Source organism: Manis javanica, chromosome 4, assembly GCF_040802235.1.
Source record: "Manis javanica isolate MJ-LG chromosome 4, MJ_LKY, whole genome shotgun sequence".
NCBI lineage: Eukaryota > Metazoa > Chordata > Mammalia > Pholidota > Manidae > Manis > Manis javanica.
Genome location: NC_133159.1, coordinates 9,701,377 through 9,725,202, shown reverse-complemented (window position 1 = coordinate 9,725,202; position 23,826 = coordinate 9,701,377). Strand labels below are relative to the sequence as shown.

At 49.9% G+C, this 23,826-nt stretch overlaps 1 protein-coding gene and 1 long non-coding RNA gene across 6 annotated transcripts in view; one reads left to right on the top strand and one right to left on the bottom strand.

The window, feature by feature from the left end:
* LOC140848821 (uncharacterized) overlaps nt 1-1,143 on the bottom strand; it is a 7,463-nt gene extending 6,320 nt beyond the window's left edge. For all 5 annotated transcript variants that reach the window (XR_012129994.1, XR_012129997.1, XR_012129998.1 and 2 more), the window contains exons 1-2: nt 733-1,143; nt 201-402 (exon numbers count right to left, since the gene is read on the bottom strand). This is a non-coding gene — a long non-coding RNA (uncharacterized lncRNA). The remainder of the gene's footprint in view (nt 1-200; nt 403-732) is intronic.
* Nucleotides 1-23,826, top strand: part of LRRC38 (leucine rich repeat containing 38) — a 25,941-nt gene extending 2,115 nt beyond the window's left edge. Inside the window, exon 2 of the mRNA XM_017673712.3 lies at nt 21,624-23,826. Coding sequence (XP_017529201.2) covers nt 21,624-21,877 — 254 coding nt within the window. The 3' untranslated portion in view covers nt 21,878-23,826. The remainder of the gene's footprint in view (nt 1-21,623) is intronic.

Below are 23,826 nucleotides of genomic sequence, written 5' to 3'. Positions count from 1 at the left end.
GGGCAACTGCTCTGGATGAGAGCCGCTGGGGGTGTAACCCTCGTAGGTTCGCAGCCCGAACTTCTGTGTTTTTGCAGGGCAACGGGGGTGGGGAGGGACGCATCTGGACTCCGAAGTTTCTGGGCCCTGATGTTGTGCTTTTCCCGCTGTTTCTCTAACCGCTCACTTCCAAAGTTAGGGACCTGCCATATCTGACTCACCGATGATTGACATCACCTCCCTGGGCTTTGGTTTCTAGTACTGGTGGGTGTGGGTCGTTTACTGGCCCCTCCCAGGTGGAGTCACCCCTGTGTGGGAGACAGCTCGCTGAACATTGAGAGCGAGCCAGCCAGTTGTAAGGTTCTCCAGCAGCTTCCAGAGTTGAGCAGGGCTCTGTTTCTCAGCTCCCAGAGTGTCTTCTGTCTAAAAGGGGTGAGGAATATTCCTGGTAAGGAATAAAGCAACCCACCAAGAGCCAGTGATGCAGAAAAGACGTGCAGTTCTATGGCTTTTTGGCCCAGGTGTGACATAGCCAAACAAAGACCTGTGGCCTGGTGTGCCCTGTGCTTTCCTGGTGCGCTTTTCCAATTGTGACATGACGTGCATACCCACTTGCCAGATTGGAATCCGAAGGGCACAGAAGGTAAGGGCCCTATGAAGGCCGGTAGAAGGAAGCAAAGGCCAGTCTGGGACGAAGGGGCCCTGCATCCCCTGAGGTGAGGCCCGGGATGGGGAACAGTGGGGGGTCCTTACCCTCAGTGAGTTCCAGCCTTCCACTGTGAGCAGGTGGGCATCAACGCCAGCATTGGCCTCTCAGAGCCAGACTCTGCCTCCCACGTCATCCCCAAGGGTTTGGCCGAATAGGAACTGTAAGGCACATGCTGTAAAAGGGGACGGAGATGCAGATTTAGCTGTGGTATATCTCTTGTCCATTTACTGAGAAGTCAAGGACGCTGTTCATCGATCCCCTAAATTCCTTCCATGCCTCACCAAACATGAACCCCAGCAGACGCTCCTCAGCAGGTGCGGCCCCCTGAGCTGGCTCTCAGCCCAGGCTGACTCTACCAAGTGAACCTAAAAAGATCTGCCTGCAAAATGCAGAGACCCCCAGCTTTAAACTTTGCCTTTACTCACTGCCCAGCTCCCCTGGCCCTCCCCACCAGAATACTGCCCGGGAGACATGAATGTCCAAGTAAAGACTTCATGGGGGGCTGGGGTGGGGGGTGTACTTGTTTCTGATTGCTCCTATTTGTGCATTAACCCCCACTGTTAGTTGAGTTGGTATTATTGGTAACATTCGGCTTCCACATGAGGGTAAGGTGTTATGGGGTCAGGAGCTGCGGATTTCAATCTCAGTTCTGTCATGGATGGCTGTGACCTTGAACAAGTCACATATCCTCTCTGGGCCTCCGTTTCCTCATCTCTAAAGCACTCCGCTTGACCTCTGAAGACTCCACAGAGTTCTGGATTTGGAGATTGAAGACATCAGTTTGAGTCCCGGCTTAAAACCTGGGTGACTCCAGCCAGGTCACTTAGCTGTTTTGAGCCTCATCTTATCCCTGTGTGAACTGGGTTGTGGGTGACACTGTGCGGTTCATCTGACTGGGCAGTTTCAGGATTGAAAGCAGATAATGTGGGTGCCAGTAAAGAGCAAGTAAGGATGTGAAATGTTCCTCCTCCTGACTGCAGCAGGGGAGGAAAAGAGCACCAGGTGGGCACGTGGGACTGGGTGGAGGGATGGACAGGTTCAGAGCCAGGAGCAGTGCCCACCCTGGAGCAGGGTGGTCTTACTCAGCAGGAGAGGATGGAGGCTCCTCACCAGGTGGAGCACCAGCAGCGACCTGGCCCCATTGCAGGCCGCCCATGGTTGGGGCCAGGGCCGTGTCCCAAGGAGCCATGAACCTGAGGCAGGCAGGTGGGTGGAGGAATTCACACAGATCGGATGTGAGCAGCTCAGTTCCAATCTAGACCCAGGTTCACGATCCTAGTCAAGTCCCTGAATTCCCTGAGCCTCAGTTTCTCTGCCTCTAACCTCAAATGCAGTGACGGCCCACCCACCGTGTTTGCTGTGAAGTTTGGATGCAATCAGCTCTGTCAAGGGGACAGTGATGCTTAGCTCAGGGTAAGTGCTCACTAGGTGTGGGTCGCTCTCTTTCCTCCCCTCCTGCATTTGAGTCTGTTATATGTACACAGGGGCAGCAGAGCATGGTGGCTCAGGGCCCAGACTGGCACTGAGCTGCCTGGTTCACATCCTGCCTCGATTTCTTACTAGTTGTGCAACCTTCCTGTCCCCCAGCATCCTCCTCTGTAAAATGGGGGAGCTACTGGTACCTTCCTCTTAGGGTTGTTGGGAGGGATAAAGAGGCTCATCTATAAAGTACTTAAAACAATGCCAGACACACAAAATGGCACTTAGAACAATGCTGTTATAATTACCCTTTCTAAAACAGAAGGCCTAGAGGTGCCCGGAAGGACCTGTCCCATGATCCCTCAGAGAGTCACTGGGACCTCCTGGTGTCCAGCCTTCTGCCACGATGACCACCCACAAGGAAAATCAGGCTCCATGAGGCACGAGCTGCAGGCGCCCACCTCTCCCAGGGGAGGAGACTTGGAGGGGGGAGCAAAGGAGATTCGGTTCTCACTGCCTCTCCCCCTCCTCCCCAAGAGAATCGGAGCTGAGCAAGTGACCTTGACAAGCTCTGACAGTTAGAAAAATATGCTCATCTGCCAGGCAAGCCTCTTGTGCGGCCACCGTGCTGACGGCAGCCCTCGGTCATGGAGCAAACCACGGTGGGGAGGAAGGAGCAGCGGGGGGCAGCTGGTCCCCTCGTCCAGGAGCTGCCCTGCTTGTGCTGGGGCGAAGGAAGAGGGTGAGGGGGTGCCTGCCAGAATGCCCGGCAGCCAACTTAGTAAACGAAACAAAACAGAAAACCAAACAAGCCCCAAACAAGGAAACAACCCCAAAACCCCAGGAGGCCTGATTCACGCTGAACTTCAGATAAATGACAAATTATATTTTAGCTTAAGGATGCCCCATGCAGTATTTGGGATATACTTAGACGCAGAATTACTTGTCGTTTTCCTGAAATTCAACAGTTAATTGTCCTGTGTTTTCCCTGGTGGCCCTATCTTAGAGCGTACAGTCTCTGTATTGTTTACCCATGTTCCCCCCAAGTTACCCAACAAGGTGCAAAGAGGTGAAGTGTTTTACACAAGGTCACGCAGTTAGTGGCCAAGATGAGCTTGCAGAGGCGTCCAACCCACACCTGAGTCGTCCTGATGGGCGGAGAATGGGAGAGAGAGCATATTCCCAGCCCCGGCCCTCCTGCGTGCTCCTGGGTGACAGCTGGCTGACCTCCTTCTGGCCTGGATTCGGCACCTGGTCTGGTAGTTCTCTGTGAGACAAATGTTTGGGACAGTGTGTTGCCAAGGAGACAGTGACCCTCTCTTTCTAAGTAGAAGGGGCTCCAGACCTGGAAGCAGCAGGCCTTGAAGATCACTCAGGTGATGAGGGAGAGGGTCCGGGGGGGTCTGGGAGCCGGGGAAGCAGGGTCACACCCTTCTCAGTGGGCCGCAATCTCGACAGCCTTTCATATTGGTCTGTCCCTTCACTTGTCTTTACAGCAGCCCAGTCAAGTGGGGAGAAAAAGGACACACAGGGGTGATGAGAACCTGTGTGCGGACCACCAGGGGAGCGTGTTTGAGATGTAGATTCCTGGGTCCCCAGGCCTACTGATGGAGCTCCTGGGGGATGAGTCCCCCACCCCCTAGAAATGCATGGTCTCCTTCTGGCACTGGAACCCAGGCTGTGTGACCTTATATGACTTACCTGCTCCTCCTGTGCCTCAGATTCTTCTTTCGTAAACAAAGGTATGTGGGTAGGAGGATTCTAAGGCTCCTTCTAAAGTTCTGTGGTTTCAAGGGAAGGGAATATTGTCCTTTTGTAAGGATTGGGAAGTTGAGGCCTGGGAGGCCAGGTCCCTCTGAACAGCCCTCTGCTGGAATGCAACGGGCCATGTCTCTGCACAGCAGGGAGGGGGCAGAGCACACAGACAAGCTGGGATTCTTGACCCACAGGACATTGCACGTATTCCCAGCCTTCTCCTAGAGCTACAGAGAGGAAAGGCCATGGGTTTGAGCCCCAGCAGGCAAGCGGCTGTCTCTGTGCTCGGCTCCAGAGGTTCATGTAACAGACACACCTCCCAGAGACACAAACCCACAGTGCCCTGAGAGGGTATCACAGAAAGGTTCCAGGTCCCAGGGTGGGCGGCTGGATTGCCAAGCCACCTTCTCTCCCCTCCCCTGTCGCCTGCAAGTCACAGCCCACAGTGCTAGGAAAGAGAGCTGAGTTGATCTTGCACCCAGACCTTGACACTGGGGCTGCTGGGGGGGAGGAGAACTGGGGGAAAATGAAACAGGGCCGTATGTCATGCTTTGGGTCTACTAACCCTGGCCCCCTGGGCAGGGACAGGCCCCTAGAGAAGGTCCACACTGGGTCTGGAGCATCTAAGCCTCTGGGGACGTGGCCCCAGTGGGGCAGGTTCCACTGGCAGAGTCTCTTCCAGGAAGGGGTGTCATGAGCTGCAAGGTGCTCAGCAAATTCCATCACTTACCCTGCCTGCTTCCCAGGCCGGACTCGCTGCTCTTTGGGGGAGCCTACCCCAGTGCCTGGCGGCGCAACTTCTTTTTTCTCATGTCAGTCACAGTGAGGGCCTGGCTTGGCCAGATGAATGGGAACTGTTGTCATATCAACGAAATAAACAGTATTTTGGCCAAAGGGACAGGAGCTGATGCTGGAGGTAGCACGGGTCCTTTCTGCCCAGGGTCTCTATTTCCTTATTTAAAATTAAAAGCAGTTTTATTTTCCCAGCTATAAAATAATCGGTTCCTTGTAGGCTTGAGGAATGTGGATGAGTATCATGAAGAGAATAAAAACCTCCCAGAATCCCACCACTATTAAAGTTTTGCCGTATTTTATTCTGGTTTTATTCTTATGCACGTATATCTTTTTAAACAAATCGATATTACACTATATATCTTACTACGGATTTTTTTTTCCCTCTGAGTTGGGAAGTTTCCTGTCACACTCTTCCTTGCAAATGTAACTGCTAATGGCCACAGTCATTTTACAGATGTATTCCTTGGACCTTTTCTCCTGTGGTGACACATGGGGGTTGTTCCCTTTTATTTTTTGTATACGCACAAAGCTGTACCAGAAATCCTCATACGTGTAAAGTCTGTGGACACTCGGTTATTTCTTTGGAGTGGATTCTTGGAAGCAAAATGCTGGGTGAAAGCCTGTGGTTATTTTAAGCCTCCGGATACATTTTTGCCTAACTGCATCCAGACAGCTGGCATTGCTGGCATACAGAGTACCTGCCTCACCACACCTTTCTTGTTATTAATAAATACTGGATAATAAACATTTTTTTAATTTTAATCATGTTTCCCAATTTATAGGCAAAACAGTGACATACCCTTTTTGTTTTAATTTGCATAATTTGATCACCATTTGAGTGGACGTTTGATACGTGTGACACACCTAACACTGGCTCTTGCAAGCGCCTGCCTCCTGCCTTTGACAGGTCTGTACATGTCCTGTGTGCACAGGCTAGTGTGTTTTCAGCTCATCTCTTCTTTAGAGTTGATTCACCATGTGTCACCTTTCTCGCCATTTCTCACGGTGTCCTGGGCCCCGTGTCAGCTCTGTGGGCACTGTGGTCTGGAGTTCATGTGCAGCCCACTGCAGATGTGACCTACGGAAACCTCGCCCTGTCTTGTTTTTCCCCAGGGGAGCCCCACTGAGTCCTGCTACTTTGTTCCAAACCCTGGATCTTTCAGAAAATGTCACATTCATTGTGCTGCTCTATCAATTAACTCAAAGAGCCACCTCTTGGCTGGGCAGTGTGGGACAGTGGACCTATCTTCCTGCCCGTCTAGGATGGCCCTGGGGGAAGGCAGCTGGGAATCTGCTCTAGGGAGGTCAGGGTCACTGTTAGCTGAAGCTGACAAGTTGCATCCACGTGGCAGAAAATACATTGCTCCATTCAAGAGAGCAACTGAGGCCGGGTGAGACTCTGCTCCCCTGGTCCCGACTGCCGGATGCTGGGAGGAGGCGCTGTCTGGCTCCGTTTGGAAGCCGTCTCTCCGTTGGTCCAGTCAGCCAAAGGGACTTTTGGGGTGACATTGTTTGTACCCCAGGGCCACCAGGAGCTGTCAGGTTACCATAGGCATGGGGTGAAGTTTAGGGATGGTGGCTGAGCAGGCCACCTGCGAGGTGTCCATAGCCATGGCTGGGCTTCCAGTTAACTGTCTGATGGCAGATAAATCCCCTCTGATGATCCTGGGCCCAGTGTCCTGTTGGTCAAATGTAGGTAATAGCATCTGCCCTTTGACCCTAAGTGATATCATATGAAAAAGCTCAAACCGCCAGGACACATAGAAGCTGTTCTTGTTTTCTCTTTATCCAAATCATAGAAATGCAGACAAACAAACCAGATGTGAACAGAGACTCACAAATCCCACTGGATTTAAGCATTGCCTGTCAAATCCCTGGTGGCCAATGATCTGTGTGGACAGGCGATTTGTTCCACAGCACACCTCTAAGCAGCTGTCAGCCCGGCCCCTCCGTTACAGAGGCTGCCTATCAAGGAGCCCCAAGTGTGCCATCTCCTCCCTCCTCTGGGCAGGTTGTGGGATAAATGCCAAGGGAAGAGTCAGGACCTCAAGGGAGCTGTGGCCATGCAAGATCAAGGGGCAGATTTCCAGAGGCGAGCCCCACCAAGGGGCCAGGAGCCAGGGCCCCCTCCCAGCTCCGGCGGCTAGCAGTGGGGCCTGTGAGTCACATCGCTCTCCATTGCCCTAGATCATGACTGGTGACCCCAGGTGGCCCCTGAGGGTAGCAGGTGGCAGTCGTCAGAGGAGGTTGGACAAAGGGAGAGCCCAGAGCACATGACCATGAACACACTTTAGGGTGTTAAGCCGGCCCTGCTCCCCAAATGCAGCTGTGTTCCTCCTCCTGCCACCAGTTTTAGACCCCTGGGCCTAAATGATGGCAGCAGAGGCCCGTCTATCTCTGATTCTGGCTGACTCTGTGCCCTCCTGAGCTGGCCTCCCCCAGGCCATGGGATGAGAGGGTCCCCACATCCTAGCGAAGGTCTCCTGGGCGTGTTCCCTTGGCACAGGCTCCACCACCCCCAGCAGCTCTCAAATCAGGATGAGCAAGAATATGTTCCCCTCCAATTATTAGGAAGAATAACATTGCTTTTTCACAAGACAACAGTGAAACGAGACCTATTTTTAAGTGTAACCATCACGAATGATTATCTGCATCAGAAATGATGGTTACACATGGTCAGGTTGGGGGTTCCGGAGCTTTAGAGCTGAGAGTCAGGACATCCCACCCTGGACTAGGGCAGGCCAGAAGCTGGGAGAGGCACGGACTCGTCCCCGTGCCAAAGACGGGGATGGGTTCAAGCGCCGCCAAAATAGCATCCAGCCCTTGGACTTTATCATGTCCCATCAGATTGCTTCATTTCATTTGCATGTGGGGAAATAGGCACAAAAGGTATGGACCGGGCTTTTGTTTATTTGATTTCCGATTATCACTGCTTCCTGCCCCCAGCAGGTCGCTCCCATTGGCTTTGTTTATTGAGAGTCTACTGTGTTCTGAGTACTTAACTAAGCACTTAGGGAGGCTCCACCCACTACGAATAGAAAGGGAGCCACGTATGTCAATTAAAAAATTTCTAGTAGCGGCAGCAAGTCAAATGAGCAGGTGAAATGGATTTTAGTATTTTATTTAATTCAGCACATTCAAATGTTACTCCTTCAACTTGTAATCAAAGGGAAAAATCATTCCTGAGATATTTTTCCATTCTTTTCATACTAGGTCTTCAAAACCTGGGGTGCAGTTTACACTTCCAGCACCTCTCAGGCCAGACTGGTCATGTATCATGTTCTCAGCATGCGGCCAGTGGCTACTGTGATGGATGGCATAGCTCTCAGTCTATTCACGTCTTCCAGAGAGGTCAGAGTCAGCCAAGATCACCCCATTTTGTATGTGAGAATGCCAAGGCACAGACAGGTTAGTGTGACTTCGCCAAGGTCACCAGCCAAGAAGTGGCAGAGCGGAGGGATGACCCAGAGAGACTGGCTCAAGTACGGCTTGTCAAATCTCGTATCAGAAACTAGGGTCCCCGTGCTGTAGGCTCATCCTCTGGCGTTCAGAGCCCCTGCGTTAGGCTCACAGCCATACTTAGTCAGCAAGCTTCCCTGATTCAGCTCCTGGCCTGAATTCAAAGATGACTTGAACATCTTAGCAGAAGTCAAAACAGACTGAACATCAGTGAAAATAAATTCCACTCCAGAAACTAAGGACATGATGGTATACCTGACAAAGCTCTGCCCTCTTGGAGAGAACATTCCAGAAGACTAGGCAAGCTTAGATTATAGAGTTTTCTAGTCTACCCTTCTTTGCTTTCAGATAGGAAACCATGGCTCAGAGAGATCAAGTGACTTGCCCCAAGCCACACAGCAAACCAGTGAAAAGCCAAGACCGAAGCCACGGCCCCTGATCCCAGGCTGATGCTACCCCCTCACATTGCTCTGCAGTCACTAGAGTGGAATGTAGCACAGAGGCTGACAACTTGGACTTTGTATTTAGATCCATCACAGTCTGAATCCCCCTATGTGAGCCTGGACAGATGGCTTAACCTCTCTGTGCTTCAGTTTTCTCATGTAAAATATGGTCAGAGAGATAGCCCCTGTAATGTGCTTAGCACAGTGCTTGGTACACAGGAAGGCTGGCTGCTGTTTTCAGCTGTAGATGAATGCCTGGGTCACCGCTCCAAGGACCCCAGTTCCAGGGACTCACACTGAGCCACAGATGTCTCGACGTGGTATGGCCACAGGTGCTTGGGACTGAGCATGGGGATCCCTGACTCCCAGGCCCCCTGTCCCTGCCTTACTGCGTGATCTTGGAGGATGTGTTAATTTCTGTGGCTGCTATAAGAAATTACCACAAAATGAGTAGCTTAAAACAGCACAGATCTATCTTACGGTTCAAAATAGGTCTCACAGGCTGAAATCAAGAGGTCTGTGTCCACACTCCTTGACTCATGCCCCGCATCACTCTGACCCCCTTTCCCATTTCACATCTACTCTGACCCCCCACGTCCTTTCTTTAAGGACCCCTGTGACAGCACCATGCCCACCTGGGTGACGGGTGACCCAGGATAATCTCCCCGTCTCAAAGCCCCTTTTACCATGTAAGAAGGAGACATATTCACAGATTCTCTAGGATGTGGACATGTTGGGCAGCATCTGTCCCCACAGGAGAGTAATGTCACTTCTCCGGGCCTGTTTCCCCACCTGTGATATAGGGAGTTGAATGAAGGTGAGGCCCTCTCCACCTGCACAGGCCATTCCTAATGACACCCCCTCCCCAGTCCCAGGCCCAATGCCTCGTCCTGCGGTCACTTCCCAACAACCCACAACCCTGACCCCCATGACAGCAGTTGCCGCAGTGCTGGTACCCACTGAAAACCGCAAGGTGAAGGTGTGGCTGCTGGGATTCCAGGTCTACCCTTGGCTCCAGCTGCCAGAATCAGAAATATAACAAAAAATCCACCTGGGTCCTGACTTCCCAGGAAAATCAGAATTGCTTTGTAAGTAAATTGTTTTGGGGCTGTTTGGGGCATAGAGAGAAACCTAGGGGCTGATGGTGGAATGCCAGCACTCATGGGGAGATGTCCTGGAGTGACAAAGCAGGGCTTGGCACCATTGCTGTTATGTGCAGGCTGAATCTTTGCCTTGGAAGCCATCCTGTGTGCTTTAGGATGTGCAGCAGCTTCCCAGTCTGCTACCCAGTAGGTGCCAGTAGCTTCCCACCCAGTCCTGACTGCCAAAAATACATCACCAAATGCCTGCTCAGGAGCAAAATCACCCCCAGTTGAGAACACTGCTTGAAGGGTGTGGAGAAAGTGAAGGCTCCTATGGCCAGGGTTCTCACCTGGCCCTTGTCGGCTAACTCACTACACACATGTGGGCAATATGTTGTTATTAACTCTATATAAAGAGCTCTGCCCAGTGCTCTGTGTGACATGGTGGCACGGCTGCAGGAGAGCAGAGTCTGGAGTGGTGGCAGCACCAAGGACAGAGACTGAGACGGCTGCAGGGACAGAGAGGCCCAGAGGCAGAGACCAGCTTGCTGCATGCAGACTCGCTCTGAGTGGACAGAATTCTAGTGACTGACCTGCCACCATGGGAATAAAGTTGGGTATAAACCCTTTCACCCCAAGAACATTCCATTGTCATTTTTTGGTCTTATTGACTCCATAGTGAACTTGTCCAGAGCTGAAACCCATGGGCAAGACAAGGTCTTTCGAGAAAAATGATTAAGTGAGTTGATAAGGGTGAAGTGCTTATCATAGTTCCTGGTAAATACTAGGAGTTTCAATAATTACTGCCCTGTAGAATATCATCTCAACAGTGTCATCAGTGGGGGCTCACTTTACATACATGCCCCTCATCACACACAAGACTCAATATATCACTTCTTCCACCTGGCCAGGGAGCCCACCATTAGGTGTTAACTTGGGACATTGGGTGCTCAGAGGTCAGGTCCAGGGAGGGAGCCCCAGCGGGTGTCTCAGGCACTCCAAGGCAGCGAGGAGCATTGGTCACCGTGACGGGTGGGAGGACCCAGACTCACAGGGCCAGTCTTAGACTTCCTCACACAGGCATTGCCAGAGGATCTGTCTGACCAGATCATCAACAGTAACTATACACAGGTTTGGATACCCAGCACCCAGCCCAAGACCCAACTTACAGCACATGTCTGTTACTGATGCTTGACATTGCTGCAGTGGTGTGGACCTGGGGCAGGTGGGCCTCGTGGTGGAGGTGGCGGACCCAGGACAGGTGGTGAAGCAGCAATTGTTGTGATGGTCGAGATGATGGCAGTGATGGTGATGCTGGAGGTGGTTGTGGAAATGCACGCATGCCTTCCCAGGCATAGCGGACAAAATCTGCTGCTGACATGACTGATGTGCTCTAAGGCCCAGGGCCGGGAGGCAGGCCTGTGGGGTGGAGGACAGTAGACACAAGCCAGAACCTGGTCCAGCGCCCCCTGCACTGTGCTGCCCCCACTCTACAGAACACACCCAGGCCCACGCAGGAGCCCTTGACCGGTGCTGCCGGGGCGTCTTCCTATAGTGGGAATCAGCTGGTTACTTAATCAGACACAGTGTCTGGCGGCTGAAACAGGGAGGACACGTGGGAAATTCCCCCGATGCCGCAGTCGGTATTTAATGAAAGTTGTGGAGAAGGAAGGTCGGTACCACGGAAATGAGAGCTCCGTTCCGGGCACCCTGCCCCCCACGCGCAGGCGCAGGCCTTGCAGTGCCGTCTGCATGCCTCTGTGCAGCCTCCCTTCCCAGGTCGAGCGGCTGCAGCAGGGGCCACACTACCTGCAAGCCGCCAGGCACTTATGGTGAACTGGGAACCCAGGGCCCGGAAGGTGCTCAGTGGGGAGTCAGGAGCCCTGGTTCCATCCAGGCTCTGTATAACTTTAGACAAGTTACCTAACTTCTCTGGGCCTCTCAGCTGTGACGTAAAGGAGAGGGGCAGCGGGGAGGGGTCTAACCGAGGTCAGCGGTACCTTCGGATCTGAACCCCTATGACGCCGTGCGATTGGTAGGCCCTGCCTGAAAGTCTGGCTGTGCGTGTGGAAGAACACAAAGCTGCTTCCCTTCGGATTTTGAGTTCTGGGTGTTGGCGGGGAGGGCCCAGAAGGGTGTTTCTCCAGCCCAGGGGAGCCCTTTTACTCCTTGGACAGAGGAGAGGGACAGGAGTGGTGAGCTCTGGTCTATGCCCGGGGTCCCTGGAGAGCCTTCATGCTGGGGCTTCTCCCAGGGTGCGGGAGGGAAGCCCCTTCCCCGGGAGTTGCAGCTGCAGCAGTGGGTTGGGTGTACGGACCAGCCACACTCTGTCCCCAGCCACCTTGTCACCAGGGCCTTCGCATACCCTGATAAGACTTACAAAGATCTCTGCACGGCTCTTGAGCAGGCAGTGCGCAGGAGAACAACTCCAAATGGTCAATGAGCGCACGGGACAAGGTTCAGCAGTACAGGTTATCAGAGAACTGCAAATTAAATCAGCAATATACACTTTTATGGCTTATCAGATTGGCAGAGATGAAAAAGTGACAAAATCCACTGCTGGCATGAGTGCGGGCACTCGCTCACACAGTCTTCAACTTGTGAGAATATATCTTGGGGAAATAATTACAGATGTGTACACAGGTGCTCACAGCAGTGTTGCTTCTAGTAAGAGAAAAACTGGAAACATCTTGGGATTGGGGAAGTAAATCATGGCTCATCTGCGCAATAAAATATCCCTGTAGCCATTACAAGGGATGTTTGATAATTATGTTGTTTGACTGGGAAGATGCTCCCAGTATGGTTATCCAACAGACTGGCAGAGCATATTTCTGCCTGATGGATTTATGTACACATACACACAGAAAAAAATCCAGAAAGGTACCAGCCAACACATGTATTAAATATGCATTTTTTGGTTTTTTTACCTTCCTTTTTGAAATTTTCTTTGTTTCAGTTTATACATCAGCTTTGCATAATACTTGGAATAAGAACAACAAAAATACATTTTTAACAACAAAACCTGCTTAGGAGAGTCTGCCACTGATCTGGGTTAGGCAGCTCCCAGGAGACCAGATCAGGGGAAAGGCCCCAAGAGATCCTCTGGCCACAGGCCTGTTTGTTGACAAGGGGCAAGAGATTAATCTCAATCTACCCTCAGCTGTGTCACCATCTATTTCGGGAGAATGGCAGCTCTTCACCCTCTCCAGCTCAGGTGTCAGCTGCTGGGCAGAAGGCATCAGTCAGGGGGAGAGAGACTTGAAGTGTGGCAGCAGGCTTGGTGCTGAGCCAACCTGCACAAGAAAGGTGGCAGGTCTCATCTGAGTGCGCCCTGGTAGAGCAGGACGAATTGGTTATAAAGGGAAGGAGCAGGGGGGCCCTTTCTGCCTAGGCCAGAATGAGCTGGAACCCAATTAGTTTCCGTGGAAGGTAAATGTGGGTTGGAGGAAGTCCCATACAAGGCAAAAGGTAGAGGCTCGACCTGCCGTCAGTTATGCCTGGTCACTGAGTTGTCTCCCCAGGGAGTTGAGCTGCACTCAATCGTTTCTACTCCCTCCAGACCCTGGAGCCTCCAAGCACATGGTTTTGGAGGACAGCTGGGCAGTGAGATGATGGTGGCTGTGGGACAGAGGCTAGCAGGGCAGGTGTCCAGCTCCTCCTTAACTCCACTTTCCTATAACCCACTGTTGGGCCTCTTGAGTGTAAACAACAGCAGCCAGCCCTGGCTAATGTACGCAAAGGGACTTAGTGCACAGACGTCAGGCAGTTCATGAGATGGGAGAGAAGCCTGGGGGAGCAGCCTCAGAAGTGCAAGAGGCGGTTCTGGGAGTCTAGAAGACAGAAACCAACGGCCGATTTCTCCAGGGCAGGGCTGCTGGACTGATTGGGCCCCACCATCTTTTTGGTTGATGCACTCAGATTCTGTATACTGGCTCAGAGAGCTGCTGGCCCAGTATAGGTCATGTGCCACCCCCTGTCCAGGGAAGGGCTGTGGTTTTAAGAAAGTCGCACCAAGACCTACCCAAGGGGGTGAAAGGTGATTGTCCAAAATGAAACCTGGAAACTGCCTCCAGATGAAGAGAGATGGAGGGTGAAAGTCCAAAAGGTAACAGATGACTGTCCCCTATGTTCCCTGACAAAGGTATGTCCAAGTCCTAATGCCTGGAACATATGAATATGACCTGATTTGGAAAGGAGTCTTTCTACATACAATTAAGTTAAGGATCTCAAGATGAGATCATCCTAGATTTAGGAAGTGTCCTAAATCCAACGACAGCTGTCCTTCCAGGAGGGAGATCTGACAGACAAAGACAGACGGAGATGTGAAAGATGGATATGGAGTGATGCCACCATACACCAAGGACCTCCTGGAGCCGCCAGGAGCTGGAGGAGGCAGGAGGGGTCCTCCCCTAGAGCCTCCAGGGAGAGCCAGCCCTGCTGACACTTGCATTTCAGACCTCTGGCCTCCAGAACTGGGAGAGAAGACGTTTGTTTGAAGCCACCCATTTTGTGGCAGCCCTCGGAATCTAATATAACATCCAAACGCCTTTAGAATGACCTTGTATGTTCTTTCCACTGACTCCTCTGGGCTTGGGCCACCGTTGGAGGTAGCATGGGTTCCAAACTGGTTTTACAAGTTTACTGTGCAGCTTTGATTATAAGCATTTAATATCAGAGAGCATCTGATAAAGTGGCATCTAAGCAGAGGCCTTAGGGAAGTGAAGGACGGATCTCGCAGAGGGAGCAGGTGCAAAGGCCCTGGGTTAGGCCTGCACTCTTTCTGGGGTGTCTAAGGAATGGCAAGCAAAGTGGAGTAAGAGGCTTTGGGGCGTGGTGGTAAGGATCATGGATTTCATTTTGAGAGAGAAGAGTTTTGGGAGGGGGTGGTGTGTTGAGCAGAGGAATGATGGGATGTAGGTTTTTCTGTAGAACACTCACTCGTGCTAAAAGGAGATGTGGAGCAGCCTATAGGAAGACAGCATGAGGCTGTGTCTTCTGTCAGTAACGAAGCTGACATCCTAATCTTCCTCTGAATCCCACGTCCCTCATTCATTCAGTTCTAGACTCAGAGCAGGAGGTGTGTTACCTGTGGAGCCCACCAGCTATTACTATTACTACTTCACAAATGACCTGTAATAGACAGGAAAAGCTCCTCACCTCCTGGATGCCCTTCATTGAAGAAGGTAGAGAAATCATAAAAATTGACAGCTGCTAACATTCTTGCCATGAAGAACTTATTGTATTGTATCTGGGGTTTATAGATGCCAGAGTTGAAAGTTTTCTACCAAACAAATGGCATGTGTGAGTAGTAGCTCCTCTGGTCTCCCCACAAATAAGTGAGTGGTTTCTGATTAGCTTTTTGACAAACTAGCCCTCACTTTCAGACTACCTTCAGGACCCTGCCAGTGTCACATGCCAGGATCCTGCCCACTTAGACGTTTCTGGCTTGTTCTGGATATTCGCAGCTTTTGTGATATTCCATGTACTCTGTACCAGGCCCTAAGCTGGGAGTCGTGGATGCAGACGTGGGAGACAAGGGCCGCCGGACTGTGGTGGGGCTGACCTGTTGGAGGACGATGTGGGGGACCAGGAAGGGGAGGCCTGACTTGGGAACTGATGCATGGGATGCATTCCAGGCAGGCTTCCAAGAGGAGGTGTTACTGAGGTCGAGTTGTGAACAAAAGTTAGCAAACCTTCTGTAAAGGGCCAGATAGTAAATATTTTAGGCCTTGTGGGTCATATATAATCTCCTGCAACAACTCAAACCCGCTGTTGTAGCACAAAGTTAATGAGTAAACCAAGGGGCCTGGCTGGGTTCCAATAAGACTTTATTCACAAAAACACACAGGAAGGGCAGAAGAAAGGGGCTTTGGCCCTAGAGTCATGGAGTGTATGCTTCACGACTGCCATTTTAAATCCCTTAATCCAAATTCTTAGTTCCTGGCAATGACTCTCCAGCAGCTCCACACAAGGCCCACTGGTTACCAGCCATCATTCGGGTCAATACTGTATCTAGGGGACGCTGTATCTAGGCAGCATTACAGACAGCAGAGAGAGACAGAAAAAACATGGGTTTTGGCGTCAAATAAGCTGAGCGTGTAGTTGAATTCTGGCTTTAATAGTATGTCAATTGCCAAAGATTTCTGAGGCCTGCTTCCTCAGCTCTGAGTTGAAGATAATACAGTGCAGCTTAGGGAGGTAAGTGATAAATGGTGTGCGCTTAGGGGCATGCACTGCATCCAAACATAGTAGGTGCTCAATAAATGGTTCTCCCCACCACACACACTCCCACAGATTCTTCCCAGTTCAGGGCATGGATGAGGGTGCAGGAGTTAGGAGGTGGATTATACTGAATTGGGAAAAATTCACATTCTTCTTTTTCAGAAATATGCCTCAGTATTTATTTGGTCACACATTCTGAGTGTGTCTGTGAAGGTGTTTTGGATGAAATCAACATCTGACTCAGTAGACTTGGTAAAGCAGATTGCTCTCCCTATTGTGGGTGGTCCTCGTTCAATCAGTTGAAGGCCTGATTAGCACAGAAGGGCTGACCCTCCTGCAGTAAGGGGGAACAACTCCTGTCTGCCTATCTTGACCTGGGACATCAGTTCTTTCCCACCTTTGGACTTGAACTGAAGCATTGGCTCTTCCTGGATCTTGAGCCTGCCAGCATTCAGGCAGGGACTACACCATCAGCTTGCCTGGGGCTCCAGCTGGCCAACTGCAGATCTTGGGACTTCTCAGCCTCCTTAATCATGTGAGCCAATTCATTATAATAAATATCTTTATGTGTGCACTGAGTTTTTTTTTTTTCACCATGAATGGTGGCCAGGCACCATGGTAGGAGCATATTAGATAGACCTTCATTTCATGTTCACAGTATCACCATGAGGTGGTGCTCAGGAATCTGGGCCTGGCCTAGGGTCACAGAACATCAGGCAGGAGAGCCAGGCTCCTGCCAGGGTCTGTTCCAGTGCTCACTGGAGGGCTGTCCCTCCATGTCCACACTGCAGAGCACCCATGGGGCCATTCTCTCAGTAAGAGAGAGGCTGGACCAGCAGCTTGAACTCTCTAGTCCAGGTCAGGGCCTGGGGACCAGGAGGGTGGCAGCAGTTCTAGGACATCTCTTTAAGAGACCCTCTGCCTGGAGGGAACTTGCTCTGAGATGTCAGGAGGGGCTGGTGCAGCCTAGGGTCTCCCTGCCTGGGGAGTGGGTGGGATGGGGTAGCGGTCAGTATGTGGCCTCTGGAGCCAGACCGAGACAGGGTCAGTCTCAGCTCTGTTGTTCCCTGACTGCATGGTCTTGAGCAGGTCACTTGGAATCTCTGGGCCTCAGTTTAATCATCTGTAAAATGGAGATAATTATAACAGGCTCCTCATTGGGTTGGTATGAGGATTAAATGACTTAATTCACGTAAAACCCTAAGAGCAGCGCCCAGCACACATGAACTGCCCTATAAATACTGGCTTTCATTCGCTGTTCTTAACTCAGATGGCGGAAGAGATGGGGGTCAGGAAAGGAGAGAGAACATTCCAGATCAAGTAGGGACATCACAGGGACTCCCCTCCTCCTCTCCATATGCCCATCCTCCTACTGCCCCGGTCCTAATGCCCCTCCTGTTACTAAGTTTCTCAAGACCAGGACTGTGTCTTCCTCTTTCTTCCTCCTTCCTTCCCTCCTCCCCTTTCTTGTATCCTTCATGGCATCTAGTGTAAAGCTCACCTCTTTTGTTTAATGCATGAATCAAAGCCTCCGAATAAACTTACTAACTCCAACTAGCCTGCCTTAGAAGGCTACTACTTAGCTAAACTTTTCTGTCTAAAGTTCTCATCCAGAAGGACTTTATTCCCCACCACCACCCAGGGGTCATGTGGCACTGTCTGGACACACTTTTGATCGGCATACTGGGTAGTGGGGGTACTACTGGCATCTAGTGGGTAAAGGGCAGAGATGCTGGTAAACACCCTGCAGTGCCCAGTATGGCTCCACAGCAGTGATCTGACCCAACATGTCAATACTGCTGAGGCTCAGAAACTCTGGTCTAAAGTAAGATTCTACAGGACAGAAGAGGGGACCCCAAAGTCAGATTACCTCCAACTCCTGAGTTCTGCAGTTGGCCTTGAATGTGTCTTTAGAGCATTCATTCTGCAGCCCTGCCCTGCCTGCCCCCCACCCCCCAGCCCATCCCTGTCTGCCAGACTGAATCTCTTTGTCCAGCTCTTCTTATTTCTCTGCCCTTTGTGAGTTATGAAAACACGTTAAGACAGTGTATCTTATCATGCTAGTTCCATCAAGCAAGGTTCCAGAGGCCCCCACCTCTGGTGAGCCTGTGTGTGGCACTTTTCAAAGAAGCCCATTTCTTCTAGCCACTGAAAAATTCAAGATGACATTTTCTAAAAGTATTGTATTGTAAAAAAAAAAAAAAAAGTCAAGCCTAATCTCAAGGTACAAACTCCACTGTAGAAATCAGAATTGATTCGAGGACTCTCGGCCAGCAAAGGTTGAGTTTAAACGGCAAAATCTGTGAACTTGTGTTGTTTCGCAGTGGTTGTTTTCCAGTTAATACAGCTTATTGATGAAAAGGACTCCCAGAAAGTATAATAATGACCCATTACAGGTTTGAAGATTGCAAATATTATCTTGGATTTAGAAATTGCCTGTGCTTCCTGCAAGTCCATTGGTATCCATCTTGTTTATTTTCATAACATCTTTGGCTGGGGGTGGGCTGGATGGTGTTTAGAGGAGGCAGGGCAATAGATTTCCACACTTTTCCATTGCAGAAAACAGTATCTGCAACAGAACCCCACTAAACTCTGTCTTAAAGTTCTGCTGTTCTGTTCAATTGCATGCAAAATGCTCCTACAAAGTAAACAAAAGTTTGGCTTTTTAACAACAAAGAAACAGTTGAGAACTGTTGTCAAGTGTAAACTGGAGAAACCTACATAGCTGTGGCCCAGCTACCTCCTTGGGTCTGTAAGGTAGACACTGGTTCAGGTAAAGGAAATAGTGTGAGTCTGGTTGCTAGGCAGTGGATCCCACAGGGAGAAGAGCATCCGTGGGCTGGTTGTAGATGAAAGAAAAGACGGGCCAGCACAGAGGAAGGAGAAAGCTTCTGTTTTTCAGCTGAAGAAGGAAAGATACACAAATAAAGACCCAAAGGGTGGTTGCCAGGTTGCTGTACAATTGGTAGAGCTGCTCTTTGCAGGACAAAAGCCTGATAATTAATAAGGTGTGAAGAAATATTCCTGACCTTCAGACAGTTCTGGAGATGGGCTGAGGACTAGCTTTTTGAAACCTGGAAGCACTGAAAAAGAGAGCAATTGGAGGTTTTCCTATGAGTTGCAAGGAAACCAAAAGTAAGCAGAGATTGCTGGCAATTGAGCTTCCTATCAAAATGGTGTCCTCCCATCTCCATGAAACTGTGTTGCTGAAGGCCAGCTATGTAGATTCTCCGTGCTTCAGTTTTCCCATCCATAAAATGGCATAACAACAGTACCTACCTCATAGAGTTGTTGTGTGAGAATTTATTTAGTATGGATGTAGCACTTAATATAGTGTTTGCAGGTAGTAAGTGTAATATGAGTGTTAGGTACTGCTACGTAATTTTTCTCTCCTCTTCCAAATCAGAAACAGAAGATCTGACCTCTGTCAATTCTAACATCATGTGTTTTCTTATGTCTGAAGTCTGTGGAATCATGGCAGTAACTTGACTTTTATATAGTTCATGTTGTGTATCAGTCAGGATGTGTAGGTGATGCTTGGTAACAAATAGTCTTTGGTTAATATTAACAGGATTCTGTGTCTTTGTTCATGTCCAGTGAGGGTTTGTATTAGTCCACTAGGGCTGCCATAACCATAACCATACCACAAACTAAGTGGCTTAAACAACAGAAATGTATTTTCTTACAGTTCTGAAAGCTACAAGTTCCAGATCAAGGTGCCAGCAGGGTTGGTTTCTGATGAGGCTTCTCTTCCGGTCTTGCAGGTGGCCTCCTTCTTGCTGTGTCCTCACATGGCCTTTCCTCTGCGCATGTGCAGATAGAGAGATCTCTCTCTTGCTTTCTCTTCTTATAAGGATACCAGTCCTTTGAGTTTAAGGCCCCACTCTCTGACCTCCTAAAACCCAATTACCTCCCTAAAGACCCTATCCCCAATTACAGTCACACTGGACATTAGGTCTTCAACACAGGAATTTTGGGAGCAGGACACAATTCAGTCCATAACAGGGTCAGTGGTGGAGGTGAAGCCTCTGTTCATAATATTCATTTGGAGACCCTGGCCATCAACGGCTTCATCTCAACATGTGCCCATCTCTTCTACCTCAGCTCATACTCAGTTCCCAGACTCTGCTGTCCCTGGCTGTATCATGTTCCCTGAACGCCGAGCTATTTGCCAACTTTCTATCTTCTCTGCCTAGATTGTTCTTCCATGGCTGGTTCCATCTTTCCTCCTGACCACCCTCGCTAAAGATGGTCCTTTATCCCAAACACTCTTTCTCATTTTACCCTGATGTCTCATCCTAAACATTTTATGTATTTCTTGATCTACTCATTTCTTGTCTAAAACATTAGCTGCATTAGGGCAACCACTTAGTTCTATTTGCTGCTATACCCCCAGGGCTTACTACCTAGTAGATACTCAACAAACATTTGTTGAATGTGTGAATGAGTGTCTGTCTGCTCCCACTAATATTTGTACTCCCTGAGAATAGGGGCCTTTGTTGCCTTGTTTATCACCAATCCCTTGGCACATGCGAAGAACTTCATAAATGTGTGTTGAATGAATAAATGAGTGTCTGGAGAATGACCATGACTTCTTTGTGCCTCAGTCAAGTTTTCCTCTAGGCTAAGTAAAGGAGGGTATAGAGTCTACCCACCTGCAATTCTCATGGTTGCACCCCTACTTCACTTGATGGCATTGTGACGATTATTATATGTGAGTGCTAAGAAAAGCACCTGGCCCATGCTAAGTTCTAGTTAGCATTTATTGTTATTGTTATAAAGCACTTCCTCAGCATGTACTCAGATGTCATGTTTTTCTAGACTCGAGGGTTTGAAGCTTCTTTTTAAATTAGCCAAACACTCTTCAAGTGAAAACTTAAAGGGGACCCCAGTAAACAAAACAGAGTTTATAAGGGTCCCTCTGGTCCTAGTAGGAGCGCACATCCTAGAAGCTTTCAACCTCCCCAACTCTCCCCTTCAACAACTGGAAGACAGTGCTTCTCAAGTGGGCTTTGTGGACTGGCAGCATCAGAATTGCCTGGTTATTAAACATGCTTTTTTTAAATGCAGAGTTTGGGATCCTACCCCAGATCTCCTGGATCAGATTCTTGGGGCAGGAGGGGAATACCTGGGGATCTGCATTTTAAAGCCCTCTTCGGGTGATTGAGGAGCCTCAGCAACTGCTATTTGAAGGCCCCTCCAAGTAAAGGCTTACCTTCCGCACTCCAGTCAAGGGAAAACCCTTCTGTGGTGGCGGAGCTTCTACAGTGCCAGGCTAGTCCTCCGTTCATGCTGCCCTGTGGGCAATGACAAGGACCGTGGCCTCCAACTTCAGAAGCAGCTCCGCTAACCAGAGGGACCTGCCACCGGCTGGCACTCATCACCCCATCCCCACATCTGGCCCACACTGCACCCCGCCTCAGACGGCGGATGACCCAGCTCTGCATGAAGGTCTACAGGGGCCCTAAACCCTAAAATGATGACACCCTCTTCCCTCACCACCCAGCAGACTCCAAACCAATAACCCAAGTCCCATGCCATAAAGTGGGGCAAAGACACCAACACATGGTGATTTTTCCCATGCTGATTATTCAGACTTTTTTTTAAGTTTTAAGTTCCATACAAATCAATGTTTTCCCCCTTTCATTTTGGGAGAATGCCCCTGCTTTGCACCCTGTAAGCGCTGCACTTGCCAACTCTGAGGCAGTCCTGTGCTGCAGCGTGAGCCTGTCTCTCCTTCTGCCTCCTTGTCCCACGCAGGCCTCGATGGGCTCCAGTGCTCCCTGCCCACGGAGAACAGGAGGGTGTTCCTGCACGAGCTGTCGGAGGCCAGCTTCAGCGAGTGCAGATTCAGCCTGTCGCTCACAGACCTCTTCATCATCATCTTCTCGGGGGTGGCCGTGTCCGTCGCCGCCATCATCTCCAGCTTCTTTCTGGCCACCGTGGTGCAGTGCGTCCAGAGGTGCACCCCCAACAAAGACACCGAGGAGGAAGACGAGGATGAGGACGACTGAGCCACCCCCTGCCCTTCCTTGCTGGACAGAACCAGAGCCGGGAGCTCCCCTCTGAGAAGAGAGGGAAACACTGAAAGCAGAAGAGCATCAGCCGGTCATGCCCAGAGCAGCACCTGCTCCATGCTCTGCACCCTGGGCATGCCCGGCAGCCCCTCTGATCCCAGAGCTTAGAATCCACAGGGCCTAGTGCCCAGGCAGAGCCACCAGCCTCCCAGCCTGAGCTGTGTGTGCGTGGGCAGAAGTGGCCAAGTTGGGCTGCCCGGCTGACAGCTGAAAACCAGCCCAGAGACGAGAAGACTTGCAGCTCTTGGCCACAGAGATTATTTTGTGTGTCCATTTCTCAGATCTGGACTGGGAGACTGTGCGGCGTCTCCTTCCTTCCAAGACGCAGCTGCACAGACAGTGGGGATTCAAGCTCAGGTCCCTGTCTGGGAGCAGGGCTTCTGCTGTAATGGGCTTCAGCAACCCTGGGAGGTTACGTGCAGAGCAAACCGTTTGGTTAAAATGGCATTGAAGAGAAAACTAAGGCCTGGCCAATGGGTATTTGCTGTTGCATTTTGGTGAGTGGCTTGGGAAAACTTCCACTGACAGAACTCAAACCCTGATCTTTAGCCTAAGAGGAGGCCACTTGTAGAGGGAGGGCGGTCAGTTGGTGTAGTTGTGATGGCCTTCACTCAGTCACTCTTCCCTCTAAAGTACAACCGAGTTGTTTCCCTTCCTGTCCCCACCCCCAGCCTCATCCCTAACCTGCACCCTGAGTCCCTCCTCAGCAAGCTAATACCTGGCTGTTCTCTGTGCTTCACTGTCCCAGACTGTCATCTCTAGAACTTTCCACAAGGCCAGGATTGTGAAGGCAGATTGCACTGGACCAAGAAAATGTTGAAAATAAACAAACTGGGACTTGACCTCTGAGAAACCTCCAGCAGGGGCCTAAGGGTGTGTGTGACATTTCTTTGGAGTACAGGCTGACAAGGAAGGCAGTGCTTCGGTTCAGAGAAAATGTTAAAAAAAACAATGTCACACACCAGCAGGTAATGCAGGGTGACAGATGTTAGCGTCATTGGACCTTGTTGGGGACTGAAACTCAGATGAGGGGCTCATGAGAAGCTCCTGGAATATTTCTGGGAATCATCTCTCTGTTGTTCCTCGTAATATATTCCTCACGCTTCCTTCCTCCACTGCTCCCATCCATCTTGGCTTCCACAAATGATTACAAAGACTCACTAAGCACCAGGGACCCATCCAGGTGCTGTGGGTACACACTGAATAAGAAAGACCGGGCTCCCACTCACTGGGCCCTATGCTCTTACAGATGGAACATAAACAAGCTGCTAAAATTCAACTTCAGGTAGCGATGAGCAACATGAAGGAAATATGTGAGGTCCTGTCACGGACTAACTGGTAGGAGCTACTCAAGAGTGGGTAGTTAGGTGTGTTAGCCAGGATTCTCTAGGGAAACAGAACTGATAGGAGATAGATAGTCAGTCTATCTATCTGTCTGTCTGTCTATTTATCTATCTATCTATCTATCTATCTATCTATCTATCTATCTATCTATCTATCTATCTATCTATCTATCATCTATCTATCTGTCTATCTATCATCTATCTATCATCTCTCTATGTATCATCTATCTATCTATCTATCATCTATCTATCTGTCTATCTATCATCTATCTATCATCTCTCTATGTATCATCTATCTATCTATCTATCTATCTATCTATCTATCTATCTGTCTATCTAGGTATTATCTATCTATCTATCTATCATCTATCTATCTATCATCTATCTATCTATCTATCTATATCTACCTATCTATCTATCTATCTATCTATCTGTCTATCTATCTATCTATCTAGGTATCATCTATCTACCTATCTATCTATCTATCTATCTATCTATCTATCTATCTATCTAGGTATCATCTATCTACCATTCTATCTTTCT